The sequence below is a fragment of the Scleropages formosus genome, chromosome 25 (genome assembly GCF_900964775.1).
Source record: "Scleropages formosus chromosome 25, fSclFor1.1, whole genome shotgun sequence".
NCBI lineage: Eukaryota > Metazoa > Chordata > Actinopteri > Osteoglossiformes > Osteoglossidae > Scleropages > Scleropages formosus.
Genome location: NC_041830.1, coordinates 11,539,955 through 11,559,729, shown reverse-complemented (window position 1 = coordinate 11,559,729; position 19,775 = coordinate 11,539,955). Strand labels below are relative to the sequence as shown.

Genomic DNA, 19,775 nt, shown 5'->3' with positions numbered 1-19,775 from the left:
GGTGGGCATAGGTGTGTCATTCTTCATGCCACAGGGCACTTCCTTATCCTGTGTGTGGGATGATCACTTTTGAGAAGTGAGGCATTTCTTCGGCTGGGGCTTCCATGTGACATGTGGACACAAGCCCTGCCCCTCAGAAAGTACCGCTACCATCATTGTATCACAGGGAATGTGGGTCCTAATGTGGTAAGAGCACAGCACTCAAGCCTTGTTTGGAGAAATGTGAAAGTTGCGCCATCGCAGCTCATTTCAGCCCCTGGGGGCCTTGTCACGAACGATTGGCTTCTCCTCCTTGACATTAATTATTAGTATTATTCATATATTATATTGAACATTAATTAGATGTTTGCAGAGCCTCTTCCAATAAAAACATATTTTCTATGGCTGGTTGCACTTAGTCCCATTCATGGTCCATCTTTTGAATGCCTCGTGTTGTCCCAGATAGTTTGTTCCCTTCCCAGACACAAAGAACAGTAGGTCCAATCCCTAAATGAAACAAAGCTCCTAAACCCTTGGGAGAAGAGATCTCTACATTACACGTTTCTCTAAAGTACCTTACAATGTTAAGGTTACACTTACTTACCCATTTATACAGCTGAGTAATTTGTTTGAAGGAGCATTTTATGGGAAGTAAGTTGCTAAAGGGCACTAGAGGAGAGACTCAAACCTGCAGCCTTTGGGTCTAAAGGAAGTAGCACAATCCACTATGCTACCAGCTGCTTGGGGGATCAGTTGAAAAGCTATGGAAGAGAAGCACGTAATACGTTCAGTAACTGAAGGCCAAAAAAGTTCATTTGAACTGTCATAGGTCCAAAAATGGTAATCAGTCGGCTATAAACTCAAGGGCCATTAACACTACTGTGACCAGGACACCCACACTTGATAATCACACAGGAACCCAAGTATGACTCACAGAGGGAAGTGCAGCTGTCAGTTCTCTGTAGACAACGAATTAGTGTCACTTTGGCCAAGTTTGTTTCTGTTCCCTTCCTCCTTCCAGTGACAGCTGGCTCAGAGGGTTCCTGAAGGGTCTGCCTCTCTGTTGGAGGCAGCAGGTGGCATAGTGGTTAGAGTCATCAGGTTCCAGCCAAAAACACCTGAATTTGAATCCCACCTCCTTTGGTAGTGTCCTCGAGCAATGTACTTACTCTAAACTGGAACTGTAAAAATTACTCTGCTGTGTACATTGGTAAAAAAGTTTAAGTAATTTTGCAGGCAAACCTCATATTGTAAGGTGCCTTGGAAAAAAAGTACATTGTGGCTCAGGGTCTCACAGTAGCTAAATACAAGTAAGGTAAATGGCCTTCCTATCTTTGAACAAGGACACAAAGGTGGATTTGGACCAATCAAATAATGCATGCATTTGTTAGTAAAAAAATACCATTTTGCTTCTCCAGTTTTCCGTGAGATGGTTGGAAAGTGAATGTCTTGTTATACTTGAGTTGTGTTTGCTCCGCCAAAACATTCCCATGTAGTTCTCCTCCTTACCTCTCTCATGGGCTTTCTGTAGCTGCCCAGATCAATATTCAACAGTCTGATTACAACCTACTAATCGGTCGAAGGATCTGACCGCTGTGACCGCTGTGTTCCTTCACTTGTGATCACTTTATGGTCCCACTCACAAGGGGTCCACACTGAATCTCAGTATGCTCTTGATTTTGCTCCCAACATGACATAACAAACTCCCTCTTTCCCTCAGAGCTGCTGAATCCCTTCCAGCATTCCAAAAAGGTCTCAAAACCATCTCTTTCAGAGCCATTTTTCTGCTGATCTTCTGACAGCTACATAAATCAAACATAAGTCTGCTATGATTATCTATGTATTTGCTATTTGAATGTCACTTTGATTGGCAGGTACTTGAATGGTGTGAACCAGCAACATGGTGGTATCAGACCAACAAGCCGGACTTTGAAAATCCTTGTCTGTGTCTAAAGCTCTTTGTTGTTGATGCACTTTCATTTACTCTGAGCTTTACATGAGTTTGGAGAAAAGTGTCTGATGACAAACAAAAATGCCAGTGTTTTCTTATTCTATTATTGTAATTTCCCTGTTGAGCTGACTCTAATTCGGTACTTCTCCTGTTGTGTTTTTCAGCCCAACCCGTTTGTCATCTCTTGGTCTCTAACCGAAGGCATGTGATCTTCTTACACCCCCACATCAGGCTAGAGAGCTGCTCCTGTTTGGAGAAGTGATTTCTCTCCCACAGCTGATAGCATTACAGTCATATTCTTTATATAGACTTGACATTCATTTGTCTTCATTTCTCAGTGGACCTTTAAATGGCTCTAATGCAACAGTCATAAAACACCTTAATCGGCTTCAGACCAATTTCGGACTTCCAATTCTCCAAAGTGCTAAATCTGCTATAAACTGGACTGTCGGCCAGAGCTTCTCATGCAAGGGAGATGTGCCACTCCCTCTCTATGCCATGTTCAGCACTAACGGGAGCATCTTTTATACCTGACACATTTCTTCAAAGTAGCTTACAATGATTTACCCATTTATGCACACTGGGTAATTTTACTGGAGCAATTTAGGGTAAGTTCCTTCCTCAAGGTTGCTACAGCTGGATGTTACATTCTAACCTGCAACCTTTGGGTCCGAAGGCAGCAGCACAAACCACCACACTGCCAGTTGCCCCTGATTAATGGTCCTCATTAACCTCAGCCTCTTCAGCATAGTTTTCTAATATGCAAGTGTGGTCTGGTATCGCAGGAGGACCATTTACCATGGAGGCGCGTAGTAACTTGTACTCAGATTTGTTTGATGTGTAACCTGCAATACTGAGATCGGTAACACTTTAGAATACTGTTCCGTACTTCATAGGTAGTTAATCTGTCTTGACCGCAAACTTGTGAATGATGTTGACATCATGGTCAGTGACTTGCAATGAATGTACCATTTATGCCATTAAAGTGCTAGTATTTCCTTTATCCCACATCAGGCTGATAAAAAAAAAAAAAGGAATGCAAACAGGTCCCAGGACGTGAAGCTGTGTTTTCTTTGTAAGGTTTTAAAAAAACGTCTTCACCATCAAACCCTTTCAGAGGAGACCTGGTGAGGGACGAACAGATATTATCAGTCTGATTCTGGCACCTCCTGTTCAACAAGGTGCTCGACCTGAATTCTTTAACAAAGTACCCAGGACACATATGTATGTGACTTACCAAAAAGTTTGGAAAAAAAGGGTAAAGGTGGAGAGTGTTGAAGACCGGCTGTGGATTTTAAAAGCATGTGAGTTTAGAGCCAGCAGGTGGCATCCTTCACATACAAGCCTGGGCGTTCACAGCGTTTCGCTAGATGAGGTGTTTTGAGCGATCCAGCTTAACAACAAAAACACTGCTGTGAGTACGGTGACCTTTTACAGCAATGCCCTGCAGATATGGGGAGCTGACAGCAGGTGGCGTAGTGGTTAGAGCCACCACCTTGAAACCAAGTTGGTTCCTGCTTTAAATCCCTCCTCCTGCTGTAGTACCCTTGATCAAGGTACTTACCCAGAATTAATACAGTAATAACTACCCACCTGTATAAATGAGTAAATCAGTGCAAAGTGGTTTGTCTAACGTGGAAAATGACACAGTACTACAGATTGCTTGCTGAAAATGTTCCAATGTAAGAATATTTCGGGCCATTTTATTCACAATAACCTTTGCGATAATCTGCATTTATTCCTGGAGAGGCCAGAGCACCATACAGAACCACAATGGACTTTGTTGTTACACTGCCGCACCATCGGGTTGCACAAGAATAAAACATCTACATGTTTTGTCACGACATCCCTCGTGTCCTCCTTCTCCGGGGGCCTTCCCGTGATGTTTGCTCTCGGCTCACTGGAAAGGAGCTCGTCTGCCTGGGGCTGTTTGTGCAGGAGACACCTGCAGACCTGGACGTCGTCCCTGGGGGACGTGGTCCGTGGGGAACACAGTGCATGATTTCGAGAGAAAGGTCTCTGCAGATATGACGCCTGAAACCTGCCACCTACAGTCATCTACGGCTTTTAGGTTTTATGTTACACGGGTTTAAACTCTTTTTTCCCCAAATTAGACTGAATCTGAACAGAAATGCCAAAGAACGACCTCAACGCGGCTTTAAATGACTGTCCTGTAACAGCTCCCCTTTACTGCCAAATAAAATAAGTCACTTTCGATTATTCACAAGAACTTTTAACTGCTCTGCACAAATCGTATGCATTTTTAGTAACACATAGTTTTAAAAAGTACTCTCTATATCGGACCATTTACACAGAGACAGACAGTAATACAAGGGCACACCTGGAATATCTGTGACTGGCGGCATCACTTAATTGGAAATGTTTGCAGGTTTTTCAATGCAATCAAAGACACACACACACACACACACACACACACACATTATCAGAACCGCTTGTCCCTTACAGGGTCACGGGGAACCGGAGCCTACCCGGCAACACAGGGCGTAAGGCCGGAGGGGGAAGGGGACACACCCAGGACGGGACGCCAGTCCGTCGCAAGGTACCCCAAGCGGGACTTGAACCCCAGACCCACTGGACAGCAGGACTGCGGTCCAACCCACTGCGCCACCGCACCCCCTGCAATCAAAGACACACTGGGGTATTTAGTGAGGTGTCATTATGGTTTTTGTGTCGAAATATATTTATTTTTCTCTCCTTGTTTATTTGGGGGGGTGCGGTGGCGCAGTGGGTTGGACCACGGTCCTGCTGTCCGGTGGGTCTGGGGTTCGAGTCCCACTTGGGGTGCCTTGCGACGGACTGGCGTCCCGTCCTGGGTGTGTCCCCTCCCCTTCTGGCCTTACGCCCTGTGTTGCCGGGTAGGCTCCGGTTCCCCGTGACCCCGTATGGGACAAGCGGTTCTGAAAATGTGTGTGTGTGTTTATTTGGGTTGCCAGGTTTTTGTCCATGGATGCATTTAAAAAATACGAGAACCCCTTTTCATACAACGCTAAACACCTGTGTATGGGGGAAGGGGTGTGTAGCTGTATGTGTGTCACTTATTATTTTTTCTGGAAGCAACATCATTTCCGATTTTACCTGAAATCAAACTCACCATGTCAGCCAGTGGTCTGTAATGCAGTCGTAGAATCCTGAACCCTCAAGCGGCACCTTTTCAGACATCAACCCGTGACTCAGCGAGGGGGAAACCCTCTCAGTGAACTGAAACAACGGTGTCTCTCCGGGACAAACAGCAACGCCCAGCTGTCAAGGTGTTCAGAAAGGGCATCGGGAACACATGAGTCAGGACCTGGTTTGACACAAGCCAAGAAAACAACCATTCCCAGAAAAAACGTCCCGGCCCCATGGCACGGCTTTTACTGCAATACAGAGTTTCCTATTAGTAGAACGTGTGGGTGTGAGCAGGTGAGTGTCCTCAGGCACCCAACGACAGACACGCTGAACACACCTGTCTGAGCAAACTTCATTAAATCCCACTTATTTGTCTTTACATTTACAGTTATTCATTGATGAGATGCATTTCTCCAAAATGATGTCTAACTCAGAGCAACAGAAGGGCATTAGCAACAGACATAGAGCTTTAGATGCAGACATGGGATTATTAAAGCACAGTCAGTGTCCAATACCTTTGTTTTGCCAACTCACATTACCCTAGTAGCTGTCAGGAGATCAGGAGGGAAAAGGGTCTGAAAAAGATGGGTTTTAAGATGTTTGAATGCTGGGAGGGATTCAGCACCTCTGAGGGACAGAGGAAGATCATTCCACCACATTGGATCCAACACCGAGAACCTATGGACTTTAGATTTTGGGTCTTTCTGAGTGGGACGACCAAGCTTCCAGAGATTGAGGAGCACAGCAGTCCTGCAGGGGTTTAGGGAGTGAACAGGTCCCGTAGGGATCGCGGTTCAGATCCTTCGGCCTTCTTGTGGGCCATAACCAAAGTGTTGAACATGATATATGAAGAGCTACGGGAAGACAATGGAGACGGACGAGGAGAGACACGTGGGAACACACTGGCAGGGCAAACACAACTCATTCCACAGCATTCTCTCATGCATATCTATCATCCTCATTGCAGAATATCTGACATGTCTAGCAGCGGTGATACAGGAAACACATTGCGTTCCTGGGATTTTATTTTAAAGCACAGTAAGCCTGACTCTACTTTCTTTTCCGGCTATGTGTTAACAGTGACAATTCTTCAGTCACGGAAATCACGGTCCTAACTCAGTAATATTTGCATTGGCTCGCTGTGTCGCACTTACAAAGAAATCACCAGGAAGCTTGATGGCTTGTTTGAACGAATCCTTTGATAAACCGGTCAACGTCGATCAGTGGCCTTTCCTTCTCAAAGAGATTTGTGAAAATCTGCTGTCCCATTAGCCACTATTTCCCATAGCAATCACAAACTATTTTCCTCGAAAGCTCCCGATCCTTTATTGTAATTTCCATGACAAGGCAATGGAAAAATGTTTTATCAAAACCAACTGAGTGCCTTAAAATGTAACGCGATACTTCCTTTGAAGCTGAAATCTGTGTCTCAGACATGTGTTGTGTATATGTGCAGAGCTGACGGTAGCCTTGTGTTGTTTAGTCTGTCAGGCAAACAGCTTCCATTGCACAGCTGCTGTACACACACACACACACACACACACACACATTTTCAGAACCGCTTGTCCCTCACAGGGTCACGGGAAACCGGAGCCTACCCGGCAACACAGGGCGTAAGGAGAAGGGGACACACCCAGGACAGGACGCCAGTCTGTCGCAAGGCACCCCAAGCGGGACTCGAACCCCAGACCCACCAAAGAGCAGGACTGCGGTCCAACCCACTGCGCCACCGCATCCCCTGCTGCTGTACATTGGAATGGAAATTATATATATAATTATACACAACCCCCCCCCCCTACCCCGGCCCCGTAGTTTTCAATGGAAATCTGTTTCGCTCAAACCCCCCCCAGCTGGCACTGCCTTGCTCCAGGAACAACAACAAAAAAAACCAACAAAGGTACACAGTGTGCTGCAGAAGCCAACACTTGACACTCAACACAGACAGGGTGTGCTGTGAGCCACATCCACGGGGCTGGACATTCATGCTGGAAAGTCCCATTGCCGGAACCTGCAATTTGAGGGACAAGGAAGTCTGTCCCTCTCCTTCCATTAAGCTGCAATTCATGGTCACTTAAAATTAAGAAAACTGGTCATGATTTGCCAAACACGAAGCGTCCCAAAAATGATTAATAGAAACTCAACATCATATATCCTGTACATTACAGACATTACTATAAAATATATGGATGTTTTCATTCTATTGACTGAAAGGCAGGAGGGTGTGTTCCCCATCAATATACAAACAAGCTTACAAATAGCTCCACTGACTACTAATGCTTATATATTTTCGTCTCCCAACACCTGATAAATTCCTCCATGACTGGATTATATCTATATCCAGATAGAGAAATTAGTGCCCTCTGTCCCTCAGAGCTGCTGAATCCTGCCCAGCATTCATTCACATTTCAGACCCATATCTCTTCAGATCTTCCGACAGGCACATAAATGTGTCCATCAGCATCTGGTACGATTTGCATAACTTCATTTAGCAGACACTTTTCAAATGCAACTTCCAGAGAATGAGCAACTTCCTATTTAGTGTTATCAGCACACAACTTATTTACAATACTAGATACAATACTTTCAATGGGTTACTCATCCATACATCAGTGAAACTGAATTTATATCTGTGACTCACATGCACCAAATCCACCTGACCAGCATGTCTTTGGACCACAGAAGGAAACTGGAGCACCCAGAGCAAATCCACACAGATTCAAGGAAAACATACAAACTCCACACCAACTGAGTGGGGATTGAACCAACATCCTCTCGCAGCACCCAGGTGCCCTGAGATAATAGTGCCACCTGGCTGTCCATTACTGCCTGTTGAGTTGTTATTTGAATGTCACTTCTGATGGCAGCTGCTTGGATAATGTGAACTAGCAACATGGTGGTATGAGAAAAACAAGCTTTGTGTCAACAATACTGTATCTGTGTCTAAACCTCTTTCTCTGTTGCTCTATATCTATATTTTTTTACACAGAGTTGCGCGTCATTCTGGATGCATAAAATACATACAGAAAACATAAAAGTAAGGACCTCATTACCAAAATTAAGGAGCACTTGTTGAGTTATTAAGCCCCAACTGTCAGTCAAGTGAAAACCCAGTAAAACGTCAAACCCAAAACTTCCGCAAGGTTTATGTCCTACACAAAAGACCGTGATAAGACTGTCTCTACCAAAATCTCTACTAATTCCGTCAGGGTAGAGTGACCATTTATAATGAAGACCAACATCTCAACCTGCTTTGAAAAGCTGGAGGAGGAAGAAGTCAAAACCTTAACCCAAACCTTAATGAAAGCAAAAACGGTGAAACTGAGGTTAATGCACTTTGGATGAGTCATGATTAGATTCTCTGGAAGGGATGACCGAAGAAGCTGGAGGAAAACGAAGAAGAGGATGAGCAGCAACCAGCTGGATGGACTCAGTCACAGTGACAGTGGGCACAGCCCTTTCAGCACTAAGGAGGAGTGGAAGACGGAACATTCTGGAGGAGCTCCAGACACACGACAACAACAACAGGTCTCAAACTCACCCTGAAAGGCAAGTGGAGACATATCTACTTTCTGTAGCAGAAGGATCTATTGTATCCCACACCTCTGTGAACCAGCACCCTGGTCGTGTCCATTTTCCATGAGCCACCTGTGGTCATGGTGTGGTTTGTAACACATCTGCACTGGGTCCACTTGGGATGGAGTCACGTAACCTACTGAACAAGAAGAAACTTTGCTTCAGCACCACAACACACCCCACATTCCAGCCTTTCTCACACATATAAACTTACAAAACCCACTCCGCTGTTATCTTTCCTCATTTATTTACAGCTGTCTGCTTCAGGATGGAGAGACGAAATGAAATCTTCACCTACTTTGGAGCAGCACCAAATACTTGCATAAGCGTTCAAAACGCAGAAGTGTATTTGCCTCGTAAAAGATGTGACGTAAAGATGTTTTTGCGTGCAAAAGCGGAGGTAACGCTGCCATGAAATGCTCAATAATGACCGTGGGGAGCATGTGATGGACAGTGTGAATCCTCATACGGCACTGCAGCAGACCACACTCAAACGCAGCCCAGCAGTTGAAAGCCACAAACCTGCAGCTGGAGGCAAGCATGGCCATGCCTCAGAAATTCCCATAAAACTCCCCTAATTCAGTCCACATTTTTTCAGCCAATTCTAATTAGTAATGGCTGAGGAGAGTCACACTCCATTTGGAACATTGTACTGACTCAGATCTGGTATACCTTTACAGAAGTCGCTCCCTTTGTCTGCTTTTACACCCACGCAGGGTCAAAGTATCCATTGTCATACTAATATTGCTCTGTTTCACAATAGTTGTACGTTACCTGGAATCTGAGAGATAGGAATGTTTTATAATTTAAATTCAAATGTGTTTGAACAGCCACTGTGCCCTGCGACTGAATTAAATATAGATGCATATAATGTGTGAACCGCACTGGAAAAAACGCAATGACTTTTGCTGTTATAACGTTTTGAATTGTTCGGACTAGTAGCTCTTTTCTTTTCTTTCCAAAAAAGGGTTTGTCATTCAATGGTAATGATCATGAGAACAGATATAACAGTTTTTATCCATCTTATTTGGCTGTGTGGAGAAGAGCCCTATCAGCAGACAAAAATTAAGGAAGAATATGTACATATATATGTATAACCTCATAATAGTAACAACAGTTTATTCTAACAGTGTTGGTCCAATTTTTGTATCTCTCGGCACTTACCTGTTTATTCACTGGACTACATAAGATTTATTTCTGGGTCTTTTTAGATATAAAGTTTTTAAAGAGTAACTGTGTCTCCTTTGATACAAAATCAAACCCGCACTGTATAAATTACACTGCACTGTTTTACTGTTAATATTTTTTCTGTCTCTGAATACAAAGAACTCTATTTCAATGTCAGAGAACAAAAATTTTAAATTTGTCATTTAAGAAATTACTATACCCTTAGGACAGATGTAACTCTGTTACAGCTTATTCAATTGTGGAAAAACATTTTTTTACAAGATTGGCATGTGTCCAAGTATAACTACTATACTTTTTCAAGGCTAAATTTTTTTAACTGAATTAAACGTTTAATATAGAGCACATTGTAAATGTTCTGAACCGAGTTTTTTAAAGCTATTTTCATGTTTCATTGTTAGATGTTTTCTTGAGAAGAAGAATTCTATCATCATCTAAGAAATGGGGGCAAATATTTTTTTTGGCCACCCTATTAGCGTGGGAAAAGTTTAAAAGTTTTTTATAATAAACAGGAAAAATAATCTGTTGTGTGTGTATATATATATATACATATACACTATATTAAATATATGTATAAATATATACATATACAGACACATATATGTATTTCAGTTCAGTTAATTTTACATAATTTAGGTCAGTGTGTTATTTCTGTTTTAAGTAAAATCTATTTTAAGATAAAGGTGGTGGAAACTACACATTTTCCTATCAGTAATACATTTTCTAAACTCAAACTCTAAACTGAAGACTTAGTGCAGGTCAGCAGTAGTGACACATCAAAACACTCAGAAGACTACACATGCTGGAGGTCCCCTTCCTGATGTTTACCACTGCATGACTCAGCCCATCATTGCTCAACACTCTCTGGACTCAGTGTATATAAAAGATCAGGGTCCAGAAGACACACCAAACAGCCACCAGAACCTGAAGGCACCATGAAGACTCTATGCCTGTGCATCTTCTTCTGCCTCGTGATTGCCGGGCATTGCGGCCCTCTTACAACCTCTGATGCTGGAGGACAGGATGAAGACATGATCAAGGTAAGAGCGTTTCTTCTCTTCTCTCAACAGAGGCCATTTGAGTTCACTTCAGAACAACCATGGCCTCCTGGGAGAAATTGCCCGATGTATTTGTTTCTTTGCTTTATGTCTTTGTTCGAGTGCTCTGTGTCGTTGCGTGAGAAGAGCGCACTCCAAAAATTAATTGAATTGAATCGAATCGAATCGAATCGAACTGAATTGAATTCAATTGAATTGAACCGGACTTTGGGCATCAGTGCAATTCCATAATGTAACAGGCAAAGCATGGCAACAGAAAGGGTTAAAACTAAACTGTTGCTTCTTCAAGTCCCAATACTTCTACTGCAGTTTTTGAGCAAATAACACCCACCCACACACACATTGTCTGAACCGCTTGTCCCATACGGGGTTGGGGTGAGCCAGAGCCTAACCCAGCAACACAGGGCGTGAGGCTGGAGGGGGAGGGGACACACCCAGGACAGGACGCCAGTCTGTTGCAAGGCACCCCAAGCGGGACTTGAACCTCAGACCCACCGGAGAGCAGGACCTGGTCCAACCCACTGCATCACCATGCCCCCCAGCAAATAACACATAAAACAATTTTTGATGAATTGTGAAAAATTTAAAATTTGTTTTTATTTCTAAAAAGTTTGTTAAATGAATGCAGCAGTAAATTCTTTGCATGGTGCAATATAGTGCTGGAGGGAAGGTCAGCTTCATCAGCAGTCCCCAAACTTTGGCACACGTGTCAAAGCATGTAATGTCTTCATCTCCTGTTTTCCCAGGCTTACTTAAAGAAGTTCTATGATCTGAAAGAAGAGACATTCCCCAGTGTCCATCGACGGGTTAACCAACTGACTCTGAAGCTGAAGGAGATGCAGCAATTCTTTGGTCTGGAGGTGACGGGTGTCATGGACTCCAACACCCTGGAGGTGATGAAGAAGCCACGCTGTGGAGTCCCAGACTTGGCTGAATACACCACCTTCCCCGGGAATACAAAATGGAAAACAAACAACCTGACTTACAGGTGAGGGGGAAACATATCCATTTGTGTGTGTGTGTGTGTGTGTGTCTGTGTGTGTGTGTGTGTGTGTGTGTGTGTGAGGAGGACCATCTGATCTTCTGCCAGTGTTGTCTGGTCTCATGTTGAAAGAAGCTTGTTCCTCTTACTCCCAGAATTGTGAACTACACACCCGACCTATCGCAATCTGAGGTGGACCGCGCCATTGAGAACGCCCTCCAGGTGTGGGCGAGAGTGACTCCGCTGCGCTTCACACGTCTCTACAGCGGCACAGCCGACATCATGATCTCCTTTGGACGTGGAGGTATGAACTGAAACATATAGAACATTGCGCTGGTCTGTCTTCCACCTGGTACTTCACTCAACACAACAATGCATCTCATGCTGTTCTTATTAAAAATTAAATGAATGAATTAAAAAAGATGCTCACAATTAATGATATCATTTTTTATGCATGTAGACCACGGTGATGGCTATCCTTTTGACGGCCCCGATGGCACTTTGGCTCATGCTTTTGCACCCTCTGTGGGCATCGGCGGAGATACACATTTTGATGAGGATGAGACCTTCACCTCAAGATCATCTTCCGGTGAGTCTTCCTGCTTTTAGAACCTCCTAATGAATCACCTAAAGAAGCATCCTGTTGGGAAGCATCCTGTTGGGAAGCTTCCTGTTGGGAAGCTTCTTTAGAAGAACCCTGTTTCACACTGCTCCTAACTCCTCTACAGGGTACAACCTGTTTCTGGTTGCCGCCCATGAGTTTGGTCACGCCTTGGGGCTCTCGCATTCTACGGACCCCGGCGCTCTCATGTACCCTGTTTACAGCTACACCGACCCTGAGAGGTTCTCCCTGCCTCTGGATGACATCAGAGGAATCCAGTCTCTCTATGGTGGGTGGGAACCGTGTTGCACATTCCCACAATGCATCTGTGCTGCTGTGTTTCCTGTATGTATTGGGCTGTGAACTTCTGTTCTCACCTGTTTGGTATCTCTGACCACCAGGCCCAAACCCTGATGTGACCCCAGAGGAACCAGACCCTAAAAAGCCCACCCCACCAACCACCCCAAATGCTTGTGATCCCAACTTGGTCATTGACGCAGTTACAACTTTGCGAGGAGAGCTGATGTTTTTCAAGGGCAGGTATGTGACCAACAGATACATGGTATGTAGTAGTGGACCTCGTGGTGAATCATACCATGAACTGAAGAGTTTTTCTTCTCAGGTTCTTCTGGCGTACCTACCCTCAGAGCACCCAGTCAGAGCTCACGCTAATCAAGAGCTTCTGGCCTGATATTCCTAATAACATTGATGCTGCCTACGAGAGCCTCAAGAAAGACAGAGTGTACATCTTTAAAGGTACAAACACTTTATCCAGCTTTTGAGACTCCCATTTACCTTCAATGTTCACAGAATGTAAAGAAAGCTCAGTTCTGTCGTCTTCTGCAGGCCAGAAAATCTGGGCTCTCTCTGGTTATGATGTAGTCAGCGGCTACCCTAAAACTCTTAGCAGCATGGGTGTGCCACAATCGGTGAAGAAAATCACAGCAGCCCTTTACGACAAAGACTCTGGGAAAGTTCTACTTTTCAACAAGACGCACTATTACAGGTTTGTGTGATCTGTCTACACTCAAAACAGTTTCCATGGAATCACCTTTAGCTCTTTTTCACAGTTAACGTTGGTACTTTTGGCAGTTGTCCTCTGCAACATGGAACATGAGGTTGATTACGAAACAGAGGGATTGAGTACTCAGTGTTGGGAAGATCTATCATGTTGAGCACCATTGACTTAGTCTCTCCCTTTGGGCAGTTATAACGAGAACAGTAAAGCATTGGAGAAGGTGGAGCTGGTGAATCTGGGCTTCCCGGGTGTGCAAGGGAGTATCACGTCCGCATTCCAGTATGGTGGTAAGCGTGACTAGCTGGTAGAGATCATCACAGATAGGAAAATCTGCCTGAAAATTCAGACACAAAATTCTGTCCCGCCGTACCAGCTTCATGTAAACATAGCTTGTGTTTTTTTTAGGATATATGTATCTTACAAGTGGAACGAGGATGTACGAATACAGCAACAGGAGAAAGACAGTCCTCCGTGTTCTGCAGTCGAACTACTTCCTGCCCTGTTAGGCCAATTCCACTTGACGTGTCCAGCTGACCGAGATGCAAGCCATCATCTGGCATCTGCGAGAGATTGGTCTTTAGTATGAAAATTCTTTCTGGAACCTCATTTCTTGGACAACTCACTAGGAGTAGAATGTATTTAAAGTATTTATTTTCAGTTTAATCATTGTAAATTATGTCTGCATTGAGACAGAGATATTGCTCAATTACTTGTATGTTACATGTTATATGTTAAAAAAATTAATCATTTATTGTGGTGTGCTTGAATATTTTGTTCTTGGAGACATAATATTTAAATAAACTTATTTAAATAAAACTTTGTATTTGAAGTCTTTATCTGGTACTTTCTTCACATGGACAACTTCCCTTTAAGAATTCAGTTGCATTTATTTTATATACAACAGCAGCGTTACATCATAAGTGCATTCAGAAGCAGTCACACAAAACATGTCGTTCTGGATCAACATGGAACAGAAAAGACGTTTTCAACCCTTTGTCAGCGCAAGTTTCACAGTTTATGTGCTCAGTCCTTTCTATGCACTACTTGAAATTTTCAGAAATTCATACATTTTTAAAATTTAGTTTTAATTGGATTTTCCTAATTTTCTAGAATGACACTTCGAAAATTGCTGTTTGGTACAGTGCGAGCAGCCTGTGATTACCCACTAGATGGGGGTAAAATGAACCCAAACAGAATAGGACAGATAGTCACCCTGAAGTGAACTCACTTCTACAGTGTTTACATTTTGTGTCTGGTGTTGATTATATTTATTTATTTAGCAGATGCTTTTCTCCAAAGTGACTTCCAATGAACTCTATGTAGTGTTATCAGCCCACACACCTTATTCACCACAGTATCACACTCTCTCACTATGGATACGTCCTCAGCAGCATGTCTTTGAACTGTGGGAGGAAACCCACGCAGACACAGGGAGAACGTGCAAACTCCAGCAGGGGATCAAACACACATTCTCTCGCATCACCCGTGTGCTCTGAAACAGCAATGCTACTCGCTGTGCCACCATGCTGCCCCAATGACTTACTCCTTTGTTATTACCCTAACCCTGCATTAGTATAAGAAGTAATTTATGAAAGATATATATATTAAATATGTTTTACTCTCTTTCTTGCTCTCTTAGTTTTGACATACTAGCTATTTAAACATCACTGTCTGAAAGGCGGTGTATGGTTTAAGAAAGAACCTTTTAAAAGTATTCAAATTTTAATGAAAAATATAAAAAAGAAGCTAACACCTACAGTTTCATCTAAAGCCAGTATGCCTTATCACACCATGTAGAAAAGGGAAAAAGCAAAGCAAACTTGTTTAAATTTCAATGTTTATTTTGGAAAAAAAAACATTTAACGTAGTTTAAAATTAAATTATATAGCCTGATTTTTCATAATTTACTGACAAAATGTACATTCATAAATATGTTGAATTCACCTATCAGATATTTAAAAGAAGTGAAATATGGTGAAGAATACATTCATGTTACATCTTTTCACATTGGGGTCTTCATTTCAACCCAATTATACACACACACACACACACACACACATACATTTTCAGAACCGCTTGTCCCTTACGGGGTCACGGGGAACCGGAGCCTACCCGGCAACACAGGGCGTAAGGCCGGAGGGGGAAGGGGACACACCCAGGACGGGACGCCAGTCCGCCGCAAGGCACCCCAAGCGGGACTTGAACCCCAGACCCACTGGAGAGCAGGACTGCGGTCCAACCCACTGCGCCACCGCACCCCCCCTCTTATACAGTGCACTGCTAATTGCAAACATGTTTAAAATAAAAAAAAATTTAAAAAATAAAAAATAAATCTGAAAATGGAGCAAGGTTCTAGTTGTTCATTTTTCTTCTCTGCTGCCCAAACAGAAATGAAATCTAACATCCCAGGAAATAGTTGCTCCTCAAAACACGGTGGAGTTTCTTGCTCCTGGAGCTGAACTCATGCATATTGGATCCGCTGAACAGGTAGGTGAATCCTGGAAAATGAGAACAGGAAAACATTATAGAGAGTTCCTAGTGTCCCCTAAAACCCAGTCTGAATCAGTTCTCAGACATCATCCAACAAATTTCACTTCTCGGTGGTCTTGAACAGTGAATAAAGAAAAATCCACCTTGAAATTCATCATTTCAAGGTTTTCTCCTCCTAAAGTGGTCAGGGGCTGCTCACACTTACCTCTGTATTGCAAAGCAGCTGTGACACCCCCTTGCATACCCACAAAGCTCTTCTCCACCAGCTTGGGGTAGCCCTTGTCCATCTGCCTCTTGGTCTCATCATAGCTGTATAGTGGGAAACAATCATCAGCAATAAGTTCAAATTTCTGTCTAATGCCTGCATGATGACCATCTGCCTGATGGGTTTCACATACTCCTGTAACTAACAGTTGATGATCTGGACAAACCTGTAGTAGTACTTGTTGTCGAAGAACAAAGTCTTCCCAGAGACTTCGTCGTAAAGGGCAGCGGTGATTCTCTTCACTGTTGCTGGCAGACCCATGCTGCTGAGAGTTTTGGGGTAGCCACTGACTACGTCATAGCCAGACAGAGCCCAGACCTTCTCACCTGCAGAAGATAGAAGCTCTAAGTTTCAATGTTCTCTTGACATTGCAGGTAGATGTGTCTCACATCAACACAGACAGTAAAGATGAAACCTGGATGATGTGTTTTTACCTTTGAAGATGAACACACGATCTGCCTTGATGCTCTCGTAGGCAGCGTCAATGTTATCGGGAATATCAGGCCAGAAGCTCTTGATGAGGGTGAGCTCTGGCTGGTTGCTCTGAGGGTAGACACGCCAGAAGAACCTGAAAAAAGAAGACTTGTGTTAACTACTGTACTGCTCTAGCAGACTGACATGTTCTAAGAAATTTATATTCATTTAGCTGACACTTCTCCCCAAACCAGTTGACAATGTTAAGCTGTCTATAGCTATACACCCATTTATACGCTTGAGTGTTTTTTTTATGGGATCAGTTTAGAAAAAATGGATTCCTCGAGCGTGTTGTATCATCAGTATGTGGGATTCCAACAATGATCTTCGGATCCCAAGGTGGCAATTATTATTTTGCATACTGATCACACTCTGAATGAACTTCAAAAAAATCTTGCACATAAAGAATTGTACATAAAAAAGATGCTAGGTATCTGGGACTTCCTCTTGTACATAGATGACAAGTGTTGAATTGTCTAAGGTCTAATTTGAACATTTCAGCTGTATTTCTCTGATTCACTGCATTTAAATGACTGATTGTTCATTTGGCACTTACCTGTTCTTGAAGACCATCATCTCCCCCCGCAGAGTTGTGATCCCATCAATGACCAAGTTGGGATCACAAGCATTTGGGGTGGTTGGTGGGGTGGGCTTTTCAGGGTCTGGTTTTTCTGGGGTCACATCAGGGTTTGGGCCTGATGGTCAGAGATGCCAAAAGGGTGAGAACAGAAGTTCACAGCCCAATACATACAGGAAACACAGCAGCACAGATGCATTGTGGGAATGTGCAACACGGTTCCCACCCACCATAGAGAGACTGGATTCCTCTGATGTCATCCAGAGGCAGGGAGAACCTCTCAGGGTCGGTGTAGCTGTAAACAGGGTACATGAGAGCGCCGGGGTCCGTAGAATGCGAGAGCCCCAAGGCGTGACCAAACTCATGGGCGGCAACCAGGAACAGGTTGTACCCTGTGGAGGAGTTAGGAGCAGAGTGAAACAAGGTTCTTCTAAAGAAGCTTCCCAACAGGTGATTCATTAGGAGGTTCTAAAAGCAGGAAGACTCACCGGAAGATGATCTTGAGGTGAAGGTCTCATCCTCATCAAAATGTGCATCTCCGCCAATGCCCACAGAGGGTGCAAAAGCATGAGCCAAAGTGCCATCGGGGCCGTCAAAAGGATAGCCATCACCGTGGTCTACATGCATAAAACATGATATCACTAATTGTGAGCATCTTTTTTAATTCATTCATTAATTTTTAAGAAGAACAGCATGAGATGCATTGTTGTGTTGAGTGAAGTACCAGGTGGAAGGCAGACCAGCGCAATGTTCTATATGTTTCAGTTCATACCTCCACGTCCAAAGGAGATCATGATGTCGGCTGTGCCGCTGTAGAGACGTGTGAAGCGCAGCGGAGTCACTCTCGCCCAAACCTGGAGGGCGTTCTCAATGGCGCGGTCCACCTCAGATTGCGGTAGGTCGGGTGTGTAGTTCACAATTCTGGGAGTAAGAGGAACAAGCTTCTTTCAACATGAGACCAGACAACACTGGCAGAAGATCAGATGGTCCTCCTCACACACACACACACACACACACACACACACACACAAATGGATATGTTTCACCCTCACCTGTAAGTCAGTTTGTTTGTTTTCCATTTTGTATTCCCGGGGAAGGTGGTGTATTCAGCCAAGTCTGGGACTCCACAGCGTGGCTTCTTCATCACCTCCAGGGTGTTGGAGTCCATGACACCCGTCACCTCCAGACCAAAGAATTGCTGCATCTCCTTCAGCTTCAGAGTCATTTGATGGACACCTCGATGAGGGTCGGAGTCTGTCTCGTTCTTCAAGTCGTAGAACTTCATGAGGTAAGTCTGTGGGAGTGATGGGCCATGTTAGCAATATCAGTATAAAAACCGCAGTACAGATCCATACCTGTGATGTTGCCGCAATGCACCGGTGCCGGTCAAGCAACGTGTTTATGTGGAATCGATGCAACATTTTCAAGATATGCATTGTAAAAGTAGGGATCTTACCTCAACCACTTTCTGGTCCTGGGTTGAGCTGAGAGGAGGCAGGAGCGGAGCACAGTGGGCTCCAATTGCCAAGCAGACAAGGACACACACGCCGAGAGCCTTCATCTCCTCGTCAGGCTGTTGTGTTTTACTGTCATGTTCAAGAGACCCTGTCTCTTATATACCTTAAACACAGCATGTTGAGCAACATCCTACTGAGTCATCACTCTCTTTATTACATGTTAAAACAAGACAGGAAATCATTGTGGTGCATTTGTAATAATTTCCTTATAATAATTTTCCCCATTCTATTTGTACTGATGTATGTGAATCTAATATATATGAACAAGAGCAACAATGCCTGCTTGTCTTTGTGTACAAAATTATTTCTTGCTTAATGTGTTTATATACATACTGTAAAGTTAATTAATTATGTGTTTATGTAAAATAAGCTGATTTTTGAGGATATCTCACTTATACCTGGTTATTTGCTAATACACATCAGCAAGGTTTCTCATGGGATTCCAATCACTAACCTAAAAAGTTGTAAAGCACATTGCTACCTGTTCTGCTTTTGTTTGTATACCTCTTGGTTCTTTAGTCAATTTAAATTCTGTTCAATTTATTTACCCTTTAAAATGCATAATTCATGACTGTTTCACAGTGTCACAATTTTTTTCATCTGCTCTTCTGTGATTTTTGTCACAGTATCACTGAGCTGTCAACCTTAATGTGTTTTTAGTGATAGTTTTGTTAAAAATTTGTGTTGTCTTATCTCAGCTTTTAATAGTTTGGTTTTGTTTAAATCTTCAACAATTGTCTCTCACCCAGTGTGTATAATGAAAACAGCAATAATAACAACAACGACAACATGAAACGTTAAATGCTTTCTTATGCAATCAGGGAAGTGAGGCATGTATTCGTCATTTAAAGGTTTCTTTCCTGTCACAGGTAACGCCACTCCAACTGGGTATCAAAAAGATGTCTTTTTTTTTTCCATACATCACATTAGATGAGTAAAAACATCTAAAGCATGAGTTCTCATTCAGTTTAAATGA

At 43.3% G+C, this 19,775-nt stretch overlaps 2 protein-coding genes across 2 annotated transcripts; one reads left to right on the top strand and one right to left on the bottom strand.

Annotated features, from left to right (window-relative positions):
• Positions 1–10,740: 10,740 nt before the first annotated feature.
• On the top strand, positions 10,741–14,125 carry LOC108921532 (collagenase 3-like). The gene is made up of 10 exons (XM_029249300.1): positions 10,741–10,857; positions 11,622–11,863; positions 12,013–12,161; positions 12,318–12,446; positions 12,586–12,747; positions 12,860–12,998; positions 13,081–13,214; positions 13,305–13,464; positions 13,666–13,763; positions 13,882–14,125. The coding sequence occupies exons 1-10, from the start codon at positions 10,753–10,755 to the stop codon at positions 13,980–13,982; spliced, it is 1,419 nt and encodes a 472-aa protein (XP_029105133.1). The 5' UTR covers positions 10,741–10,752; the 3' UTR covers positions 13,983–14,125.
• Positions 14,126–15,741: 1,616 nt separating this feature from the next.
• LOC108921331 (collagenase 3-like) lies at positions 15,742–18,855 on the bottom strand. The gene is made up of 10 exons (XM_029249271.1): positions 18,739–18,855; positions 18,335–18,576; positions 18,055–18,203; positions 17,771–17,899; positions 17,513–17,674; positions 17,262–17,400; positions 16,666–16,799; positions 16,398–16,557; positions 16,172–16,275; positions 15,742–15,974 (listed from the first exon to the last, which is right to left on the bottom strand). Exons 1-10 carry the CDS (start codon positions 18,841–18,843, stop codon positions 15,874–15,876), a joined length of 1,425 nt encoding a protein of 474 aa, XP_029105104.1. The 5' UTR covers positions 18,844–18,855; the 3' UTR covers positions 15,742–15,873.
• Between the last annotated feature and the right edge of the window lie 920 nt (positions 18,856–19,775).

What these genes read in the sequence shown, in the direction of transcription:
- LOC108921532 (XM_029249300.1), top strand. Translation starts at nt 10,753, where the DNA reads ATGAAGACTCTATGCCTGTGCATCTTCTTCTGCCTCGTGATTGCCGGG. An exon ending in CAGAGTGTACATCTTTAAAG is followed by an intron (nt 13,215 to 13,304) that starts GTACAAACACTT and finishes CGTCTTCTGCAG; the next exon opens with GCCAGAAAATCTGGGCTCTC. An exon ending in GTCCGCATTCCAGTATGGTG is followed by an intron (nt 13,764 to 13,881) that starts GTAAGCGTGACT and finishes TGTTTTTTTTAG; the next exon opens with GATATATGTATCTTACAAGT.
- LOC108921331 (XM_029249271.1), bottom strand. Translation starts at nt 18,843, where the DNA reads ATGAAGGCTCTCGGCGTGTGTGTCCTTGTCTGCTTGGCAATTGGAGCC. An exon ending in AGGAATCCAGTCTCTCTATG is followed by an intron (nt 17,401 to 17,512) that starts GTGGGTGGGAAC and finishes TCTGACCATCAG; the next exon opens with GCCCAAACCCTGATGTGACC. An exon ending in AGCTGCTTTGCAATACAGAG is followed by an intron (nt 15,975 to 16,171) that starts GTAAGTGTGAGC and finishes CTCATTTTCCAG; the next exon opens with GATTCACCTACCTGTTCAGC.